General features: G+C 33.2%; 1 protein-coding gene across 1 annotated transcript in view; it reads right to left on the bottom strand.

The window, feature by feature from the left end:
* Positions 1-11,474, bottom strand: part of Efcab13 (EF-hand calcium binding domain 13) — a 38,313-nt gene that overhangs the window by 12,606 nt on the left and 14,233 nt on the right. The window contains exons 7-9 of the mRNA XM_015507178.2: positions 11,122-11,204; positions 8,557-8,700; positions 3,324-3,398 (exon numbers count right to left, since the gene is read on the bottom strand). Of these exons, the coding sequence (XP_015362664.2) occupies positions 3,324-3,398; positions 8,557-8,700; positions 11,122-11,204 (302 nt within the window). The remainder of the gene's footprint in view (positions 1-3,323; positions 3,399-8,556; positions 8,701-11,121; positions 11,205-11,474) is intronic.

Here is an 11,474-nt window from a genome sequence, read left to right as displayed (position 1 = left end):
CCAGGATCATATGCAATTTGTTGCTGCTGATCCTCATAAGGTCCCTTTCCTAACAACATATCTAGATTTCTCTGAGGATAACCAGCTGCTGCATTTCGCCTAGCCGTCTCCTTGCAAAATTCCTCATTGGCAACCTTCCATAACAGGTATTGTCCTCCATTTAGCACAGCTTTACACATATTAGCCCAATCTGCTGGCGTCATGTTCAAGTTGTTAATGGATTCGACCATGCTTACAGTGAAGGGTGCTTGAGGACCATAGGTTGTTACAGCCTCTTTTAGCTGCTTCACTGTTTTGAAATTTAAAACTTGGTAAAATCGCTGCCCTCCTGCCTCAAATACAGGGCATGTTAATATTTGAGATCTTGTCTCAGGATCCCAACTATCAACTGCGGGGGTTGGGGACCTCCCAGCATATGGAGGTGGCCTTGTTAGTTGGACACTTACGTCCTCTGGTGATAGAAAGGTGTTAGTAGCAGTCTCCTGTTGTAACTTTCCCCCTGATGGCTTTTTCTGTTTTACACTTTCTTTCTCTGTCTGACTAGCTTGAGAGGCCTTCTCTTTTACTTGAATCTTTTCCTCTGTCTGACTAACTTGAGAGACCTTCTCTTTTACTTGAATCATTATGTCTTCTTCTTCCTCTACCATTGTCTGAACTGAAGGCTTTGGACTAAGCAAACAAGATATGAACGTCCACAATGGCAATGTGCCAACTGGCAGAGTCCCTGGGCTTTTCTTTTCTATTCTTTTTAAATCTTCACCATGATGGTTCCATTGTGATATATTTAACAACTCCTCCTTAAAAAGCCATGGGCTACATTTTTGTATTGTATCAACGTATGCCCTGATTGTTCTTGATTTTACTGAGATGCCTCCTTCCTCTAACAATTTACTTAACACTCTTTCAGTTTGTTTTTTACTAATTTCTGATCCCGTATTTCTACTATAATACAACTCAACAAGATAACGCCTAACAAAACTGAAACTGAGTGAAACAAAATTGGAACAACACAAAATCATTATAATAGCCTCCTGAAATGTCCATCCGTCCTTTCTCCCTATCTGTTCCTCAGATGTGAGCAGTTTTTCTTCCATCTTACACATCTCCAGGGACAGGCAACTTAAAACAAAAGTGAAACAAAATAACAAAAGAAGAATCTTAAAATGGCCACCCATCCTCTCGCCCTGCCCTCAGGGGCGAGCAGTTCACTTACCCTCAGTCGCTCCCCGTGCGAGCCACCAAATGCCGCAGTCTGGCTGGGCACAATCAGAAGCCACTTGTCAAAAGAAACTAACTTTATTTTTAGAACCACACACGCCAAACAAAACAGCCTCTCAGGAAAAATCCTCAGAGCCTCAACTGCCACCACCGGCTTTCCACAAGCCTCTCTCTCCCACACAAGCCTCTTTCCACCTCCCACAATCCTCCTGCTCTTGAGGCCGATTGGCTGGGTCACGTGGGCGGAGCCAAAAAAGTCCCCCAATGAGCAGCTCCGTGGTCTGAAAGGGCAGGGAAACAGTCCAATGAGCATCACCGCAGAGGAGCCAATCAGCTAGATGTTGCTGGGGCCGAGGAGCCAATCAGCTAGATGTTGCTGGGGCCACTGTGAGCCAATCATCAGCCGGCAGCTGGAAGTTTGCTGGGGCCCCTTCCGCTGTGGCTCTCAACAGGGTCTTTTGTAGGTTTATACACATATTGCTTGGATATTTTATAAAAATAATAAATTGTTATATTTTGTTTTAAAAGGAAAAAAAAGAAATGTGAGAATCTTTGATTAGTCTCAGAACACTTCAACCGCAAATAGAAAATAAGATCAATATAGGAAGCCAGGACTTAAAAGAGCAAGGAATATATTGAAGTCAATAAGCTATTCTCACTAGTGGTTCAACAAGAAGGCAGTACTTAGGAGTCCACACATGAACCTTTAGTCAGGAACAATTTGTAAGTCAAAAACCAAGTAGACAAAGAGTATCAAGAAAAATCTCAATGTTATAAAAGTTAATCAAGATGTCAAGTAGGAAATAAGTAGTCAAAAAGGAAAAGCAAACCAAGCATCATCTTACATGTATTGTTCATTGCTATATAAGGTAGACATTTAGTAACATTTATTACATAAGTGAATAAACAATTTTTCTTGCATATTTGCATGCTTTTCTGGAAATACAAAGACTATCAAATTCAAACATCTTTGATTCTAAGAAAAAAGAGTCTGTTAACTATAAAATTAGATAATACCAACAACTGCTCAGGGAAACTTGATCTTACCTAATGAAGAAGCCAAGAACAAGTCATGAATATTAGAGGTATCAAACTTGTAGAAGTACTGTTTCTATCATTAACATGAATACTCCATTCAATCACTATATTTACAATTTATTTATAATGTAAACTAAGTCGTTAGGCAAACCATAATATCCAAATTTTCAGGGAGAAATACAAGCAAATTCCTGACAGAGTAAATGAATTGTTTTGTTTTGTTTTAAGAGGAAAAAACAAAAGAAATGTGAGAGTCTTTGATTAGTCTCAGAATACTTCAACCAAATAGAAATACTGTCAGGGGTAGAGAAGAAATACGAAACTTCAACAGAAAACACCCCCCACACACACACACACACACAAACACACAAACACACACACACAAACACACACACACACACACATACACACACACACCACACATAAAAGTAAGAATGAAATTGACATGTATGGAGATTAATTAGACTAATTAACCTGGGAAAATTTCCGTGGAAAAACAAGTGCAAGCAAAATTTTAAAGATGTGAGGAAGCTTAGCATAAAAATTTATATAATAGGAAGAGCATCTAAATTATTTTTTTAAATTGGTTCTTTTAGTTATATATAACTAAAAAGCTCCTTCACAGTAAAAGAAACAGACAAGAGCATGAAGAGAGAGCCTACAGAATGGAAGACAATCTTGCCACCTGTTCCTCAGACAGGGCATTAATTTCCAAGATATACAAAGAACTCAAGAAACTTAACACCAAAAAACAAAAACAAATAACCCAATCAATAAATGGGCAAAAGAACTGAACAGACCCTTCTCAAAAGAGCATCTAAATTCTTGAGCAAGAAAATGGCATGACACAAGTAGTGTTTAAAGCAAATTAACTCATAACTGGAGATAGAAATGATGTTGTGGCAATGATCCAGACTTTTTAATGTCTTTGTGAGAATGGGAGAGGACTCATGTCTCACTTTCCCAGTGAGAGATTCTGAAAAAACAAATTAATATGCCCACCCCACCCTAAAATTAGTTACTATCAAAACATTCTCTTCTATACTTTTGAAGAATAGTCTTTTTACCTGAATCCTGAGAGGTCACATAAGAAATATCATTCACAGCCTTAAGGAAATTTGAAAAATCCAGCATTCCATTAACTATAAAAATGGTTCAGAAAGAGAAGGAAAAAATCCCATCAGCAAATAATATCAGTAAACTCATTAAAAACATAAAATAAAAATACAAGCTAAAAAATGTAAATAGGATTAACTGATGATGTTAGAATACCATTGTCTGTACACAAGAGCAGTCAACAATAACACTATATGTAAAGAAAACTTACCAGAAAAAAAGTTACGTGTTATAATTAAATAGTAAATAGTGCACCAGCAATAACAGAAATGCTATGAACTAGGACTGTAGATCTGTAATGCTCTCGGTTTAAGACTCTAATGTTTATATTTATAATTAGATGTAAAAAAATATATATATATATAACATGCCAATTTTACCTGAGAAGTGATTAAGCATAATGGGTTTTATACTTAGAGGATAGAACTGATTTCACTGTGCTATAGAAAAGTGGTTCCAAGCCTTTCTGGGGAGGTTAGGGATCCAGTTGAGATTCTTGTAAAAGATTTATCTCACCTCATTTCTTTCCCTCTCCCCATTAAAATACATGAACAAAATACTGCACAATATTAAAATAATACTTACTAGAGAAGTCATCTCATTTTTCATGTAAAAAATAATGACTATTTCTTAAAAGAAAAAAAGAAAGGAAATCTAAATTGTACAAATGATGATTTTTATAAGAAATTGTGGTTGTTTGGTTTGAAAAAGAAGTTGAAATTATGCAGTGCTTTTGTCATGAGGGTGCATAAGTCATCTCTAATGACAGTCAGAGATGAAAATCCTGATTCACAGAATCTGCCAAAGCACAGAATCGGGGTTTTTAAAATTCACTTTCTGAACAAAAATAGATCCTTATCAAGAAAAATCAATTTGTCAAGATTCTTCAAGTTAAATAATTTTGATTTCATTTCTTTCTGTCTTTAAATAAATGAGGTTAATTTTGTCAGGATTTATAGATCAATGATGCTATGGACACCAGAAAAAAATAATTAAAAATCTGCATTTCTATTTAATGTCATCTGAGCAGAAGTAAAAACACTTCAGTGCTTCCATCCAATTGCCTCCAGGCTTCTAACTGCAAAGAAACTGAAAAGGCTTAATTGCTCTCATTTCCATACCATAAAAATACTTTCTTCAATATTAGGAAGCTTGTTATCTGCCTCCAAATTTCTTCAGTGTAACAACTTGAAAGAGGGCTCTTCTTTCCTTCAAAATTAGTGAAACATCTGTCCAAATTTTAATCAACTACTTGACTTGTTTTCTGACTTCATTGTGACCATTTAGGCAAAGAGCTTTCAGATAAGACATCAAAAGCACAATCCATAAAAGAAAAAAATGTAGACTGGACTTCATCAAAAGTAGGAACTTCTGCTTTTTCAAGACATTCTTAATGAAAAGACAAGCCAGACTGGAAGGAAATATTTTACTAATCACTTATCCAATAAAGGACTTGCATATAATTCTACTGCTAGGTATTTACTCAAGATAAATGAAAGAATATAATCATAAATATATATAGATATATAAGTGTTTATTCTAGTTTTATTTGTAATATCCCAAACTGAAAACAAACCAAAGTCTTTCAATTCATAGATGAAAAAACAAATCATTGTATATCCATATAATGGAATAGTATTCTGTAATAAAAACGAATGAATTATCAATACACATAAAAGCATGGATAAACCTCAACATAAGTTGAAGTGAAAGAAACCACACTAAAAAAAGTAAAAACTGCACGCTCCATTTATATAAAAATTCTAGAAAATATAAACTAATCTATTGTGACTGAAGCAGGATGGGATTTGCCTAGGAATGGATTTGGGATGGAAAAAGAAACTAAAGGCTTAAAAAAGAATATAAAGAAACTAGAGGTGATGAATAAACTCATAATGTTGAATATAGTGTTTCATAGGTGAATACATATCTCAAAGTTTATCAAATTGGACACTTTAAATATGTGCAGCTTATTGTATGTCAATTATACCTTAATAAAACTATATGCAAACTACTCATAAATATATCAGAGAATTTCATGTTTTCTTCAATTTCTTGACAAAAACTCTTGAAAAGGAAATAATTCAAAGTTCTGATGCAGATGAAGATGACAACTTTAACAGCTATATTTCTTCTAGAACATTTGGCAAAATAAATATCGCTGTGAAGCAATGAGCCATGACATATTCAAGGGAAATGTCAGAGCTATTAATTTTTCTAATATCTCCTTCAAAATTCTTTTTAAAAGTATCAAGAGTTCTGGAGTGAATTGAGGTATTTTATGGAAATTTATTTTCAAATTTTTTTCTTTTATCCAAGTCACAGAGTAAGTTAACATTCCCAGGGCACACAAACAAGATCTTGCCAATCATGTATGACTCACATAAGGGATAAACATCCTTCTAGGATATTTAAAGATAGGATGTGTGCTCAAGAAAATCCAAGTTTGAACATTTTCCCACTATTAATAATCAAGGCTTCTCACAAAAAAAGATCCACGCTTTGTGATAAGTTTTCAGGATAGATAAGAAAATACATCTTCAGTTTCATGTTTCCATTGCCAAGAAATATCTTTTAAAAGAAGCACAGTTTCTGCATTACATTATATTGAGAGATGAAAAATAAAACCAAGATTTGCAGGTTTTGGGTACTTTTTCTCTGTCATTTTAAACTTAAGTTAGGTTGATATAAACAAGGATGAATATCTATAATCATAATGACATATGTGCTTTTCTTAATTCCTATCAAGAGCAAATAGTGCAATCAGGAATAAAATATTGACTTGATGACATACATGCTACCTGATCTTATAAATTCATTAACTTATTCCATTCTATATTTGTTTCAGGCAAAATAATACCTTAATAACATAATTTTACATAAACCATTTCCCATAGGTAATTTTAAAAATGGTAAAGAAATCAAATTTAAAAATCACATTGAGAGGGACCACTTAATGGACTACCTGAAAATCACCCATGGAATTTCTAAAAATAATAACTTATAGTCAATATAAATAGAATTTAGAACCCATACTTCTAAAGGACACTCATGGTCATTATGGGGGGCTAGACTTAAGGAAACTTTGTGTGAGGAATAGGACAATTTTGCAATACCTGTCAAAGTGTTATATTCTTTAACTCAGCTTTCTTATTTCTAAAAATCTGTTCTATAGAAATGTTTGAACAAATGTGAAAGAGTTTATGTACAAATGTTCTTTAGGCATTATTATTTGTAGGAGCAAATATTTTAGAGGTAACTTCACCATTAATCAATATGAGACTGATTAAAATCACATATTTAGTGATTTGCTACACCCTCAGGACTTTTTAAATGTAGGACTGATATCATTATTTAAATTTGTCATTTTTAAATTTTATTTTGAGACAAGGCCTCAGTAAATTGCCAAGGCTTGCCTCAAATTTGTGATCCTCCTTCCTTAGACTCTTGAGTAGCTGGGATTACAAACTGAATAAACTTTTTATATAAGTATTGGCTATATGTGTTTTCTTTCATGAAAAATACTTTTATGTAAAATATGTTTTGCCTATTTTTCTACCTCATTGTTTGCTACTAATTTGTATGGGTTTTTTAAATGGTCTTAAAACTAATTCTTTTTCACTTGTGTGAAATTCAAATATCTCCAAGTTTGTAACATGTTTTCACTTTAAGGTGTTTTTTGGCAAACAAAAGTTTTTTTATTTTAATATGGTCAAATATATAAAATTTATTAACCTCTTCTTATAAGCCCAAACTCCTCCTATTACACTCAAACCTTTTTTGCCTTGTTTAAGAAATGCTTCCTTATTTCATAGTACCACTTTATAAAATGTAATTAATAAAAGTAAATGTCTAAACTGGTGCAGTGGTGTACCCCTATAATCCCAGCGATTTGGGAAGCTGAGGCAGGAGGATCCAAGTTCAAGGCCAGCCTCAGCCACTTAGTGATGCCCTCAGTAACAGCAAGACCCTGTCTCAAAATAAAAAATAATAAAGAGTTGGGGATGTATTTCAGTGGTTAAGGGCCCCTGGGTTAAATCCCCAGTACCAAAATAAAACAAAATAAAATAAAATCATGTATACTAAGAAAACCAATTTTAAAAAAGTTTAAACATGGAGCTGGGACAATAGCTCAGTGGTAAAGTGCTTGCCTCGAAAGTGTGAGGCACTGGGTTCAATCCTCAGCACCACATAAAAAAATAAAAATACTATGTGTTCAATTACAGCTCAAAAAATATATTTTTTAAAAAAAGGTTTAAACACACCAAATATTGAAAAGAAAGTGGATCCACAGGATACCTTACTTGGGTATATTACTTACTAGTGAATATGTAAAGTGGTACAACTTCTTTGGACAACAGTATGGCATTAATTTATATACCTATAGTTTAGTAACTCTACTTATAAGTATATACTCAAGAATAACCCTAGTACATACATATCAGGAAACCTGTCATGCCAAATATTTTTCACAGTAGCAAAAACTTAGAAAGAAACTCAATGCTCATCAATGAGAGAGTAGATGGATAAGATGTGATATATTCACACAATATTATGCAAATGACTAAACAAACTAAAAGAAGCATGAAACAATATGAATAAATCTTAGTCATCTAATAACTGAAAAAGCCCCAAAAGATTCATACATTATGATAAATTTTTTACTAAAGTTTCAAAAACAAAAAAGTTATAATTCTTATCTATTTTACAGAAATATATATCCATAACAATAAAACTATAAAAAGAAAAGCAAGAAAATAATAAGCTAGGACTCAAAAACATGCTTACATCAGGTTGGGAAAAAAAGAATGGGTTATTTAATAAACTTTATGGATAGGTGAAAGTTTATTATCAAGGTCCTAGTTTTCATTTTGGGTGGTCAGGTCAGATATTTATTATATTATTGAATACCACTGCACAACTAAATATGATTAAGTTAACCATCCATAGACCAATGATGAGAATACATTATAATCCAATCTGGAAATCAGTAAAATTATGTGTACCTGAGGCCCAATTTTTATTAAAAAAATTATTGACCCATTATCATCAGATAATGTTTTTAAAACAAAAGTGTTTTAGAACATGTGACAAAAATTATGTTTTATAACATTTTAAAGATTATCTTTCATATAATTTACAATATGACCAGCTTAAATTAATATGGAAAAGAAAAAAACTTACCATTGATATCAATAGTCTTTAGTGCCTGTAGCATTTCTGAATCACTTATAGAAATCTTCAAGGTACCAAGGACCATTGGCAGATCATTCACATAAATCTTACCACTTTGAATTTTACTAAAAATTTTACAGGCTTTAAGAAGTTCTGCACACACATAACAAAACATTTAGTTAGTTAATTCAAAAGAATAAATATCCTTATTCCCCCTACTCTCTTGAAAAAAAAAAATCATTAAAAGAAGAAAGGGGAGTAAACATTTGTTTCTCAGATTCTTTAAAATCTAGCTCATGATTTATTTAGATATATCTGGAGACATTGAGAAATTGTCAGAAAAGTCATGCAAAGATCACATAGGAAAAGGTTTCCCTGGAAATTTTGAATACTTCCTCTGTGCTCTCATAGCACTCAGTATCTACCTCAACCAAATATCTTGGTATCATAGACTGCTTGCATATCGATATCATTTACTGAACTGAGGCAAGACTTTTCATTCTTTGGTTTCCGCTCCTACTTCAGAATAGAATATCAAAAAAAAATCTGTTGAACTAAATTTGGTATAGTTCAGTAACTACTAAATTTTATTTTCAGGAAACAGCACTGAATACAAAAGAAAGATCTTTTAAATTACAACAGTGACTTTATTAATAATAAAAGTTTTACTGGAATACTGGATGTGAAGCCAGATTTCAGTGAAATGGGAAGCAAAAAAAATGGAATAACTAATGAAAACAACTGAAGACACTTCTCTGAAAAGTAATGAATATAAAATTGGTAAAGAAAAGATCCTGTGGAAGCAAAAAAAAAAAAAAAATGAACCCGAGTTAGAAGTGAAAGAATTAGTCTGGTGACAGAAAAACTTTTCCAAAGAGATAAAAGGGAAGACTATGGATGGTGTTTAAAGGTAAGTTTATGGGTAGGAAGAGCAAGGAGTTTAGGAAGATTCCTCCCAACAAACAGCCTTTATGAAAATTCTGAAATAAATAAAGCTACATGATCCAGCAATCCCACTTCAGGGTATTAATTCAAAACAACTGAAGTCAGAATCTCAAAGAGACATATTAGCATTTCCATGTTCATGGCAGCACTTTTCACAATAGCCAAGATGTTGAAACAGCCTGAATGTCCACCAAAAGATGAGTGGATTTAAAGGAAAAAAAAGTGTAGTATATACACATAATGGAATATTATTCAGCCTTTAAAAAGAAGAAAATCCTGTAATACACTATAACATGGATGAGCCTAGAGGACATTATGTGAGTTAAATGAGCCAGTCATAGAAGGACAAATACTGTGTGATTCTACTTGCATAATATGTCTAAAACAATCAAACTCATGAAGCCAAGAATAGAACTGTGGTTGCCAGGAACGGGGGAGGAGAAAGCAGGAAGTTGTTAAGCATGGACATAAAAGTTTAGTTACACTTCATACTGAAGCAGGAGGATCACAAATTCAAGGTAAGCCTGGGCAATATAGCAATAAACAAAATAAAAATTTACACAAAATAAATAAGTTCTAGAGCTCTGCTGTACAATTTTGTCCCTATAGATAACAATACTGTATTTTACACTTAAAACTGTTAAGAAGGTAGATCTCATGCTAAGCATTTTTACCATAATAAAAATTTTTAAGAACAAAAAGAAATGGGGGAGAAAATATCCACTTTCATATATTTCAGAGAAGCAAATCTTAATATTTTAATTAAATAAAAGGTTTTTAAAATTTTAACAAATAGGTGTGATAGGGTTGAGGATTTGAGGATAGAAATCACTATTTGAAATAGGTACCAAAGGAAATAGGAGAGAGCTCTGGCCAAAACTTAAAGGAATGCCAACTGTGCTAAAAAAGTAGCTAGGGCTAGAAATCATATTGTACACCAAATACAGAGGTCAAGGAAATGAAATTGTAAATAAAAAGAGCTAAGAGTATAAGAGATTGTGAACAGAGAACAAGACATGAAAGTCTAGATTTCAACATGATGACCATCATGATTTGCAGCCGTGATTTCTGGTCAGAGAAATAGAGGTGGGAAGCTAGAGCAGCATAGGGGTTATCTACTTGGACACTAAGCTAATACGACGGGCAGAGTTAAGAAAGAAAGAAAACTATGCCAAATTAGTCCATAAATACAAAGAAGAAGCCCAAGTTATGGTAGAGGTTAATGTCAAGAAGGAGTAAAGGGTAGAATACGCCTTAGCATAAAGGTACTGATAAGGGTTAGGGCTATGGCTTAGCGATAGAGCACTTGCCTAGCATGTGTGAGGCACTACTAGGTTTGAGTTTCAGTACCACATATAAATAAATAAAATAAAGGTTCATTGACAACTAAAAATAGTAATAATAATTTTTTAAAAGGTGCTGATGAGAATATTCCAGTTAAATCAATAGAGCAAAAGATATTTATGAACTAAACTGTCTACTTTTGTTTTCTCAGGGCCTGCAGCATTTATTATATAATGTAATATCAGTTCATATCATAAGCCACTGGGAATGGAAAAATAAGCACTAACTGCTGAAAGAGCATATAATCAGGAAATTTATTCAAGTAATTCTAGAACTTCTTATTACCACTTAATTCTTCTGCATAAAAATGTCCTTGAGGTATTTCTTCATATAATGTCAGGGAGAGGTTAGAATGTATTTTCTTTTCCCTGTCAAAGAAACATCCACATTAGAAAGCAGCAAATACAATTATAGAAAACTACATTTTAAAATATTAGCAAACCGGGTCTGGGGTTGTAGCTTAGTGGTAGAGGGCTTGCCTAGCACATGTGAAGCACTGGGTTCGATTCTCAGCACCATAATTAATTAATTAATTAAAGGTATTGAGTCCATCTACAACTAAAAATTTTTTAAAAAATATTAGCAAATCTATCAATAGCCTGAGATTCATATCTACCTGCTTCTCTCCCCTCCCTCCC

The sequence above is a fragment of the Marmota marmota genome, unplaced genomic scaffold, assembly GCF_001458135.2.
Source record: "Marmota marmota marmota unplaced genomic scaffold, marMar, whole genome shotgun sequence".
Taxonomy (NCBI): domain Eukaryota; kingdom Metazoa; phylum Chordata; class Mammalia; order Rodentia; family Sciuridae; genus Marmota; species Marmota marmota.
This window is presented reverse-complemented; position numbering and strand designations above follow the sequence as displayed.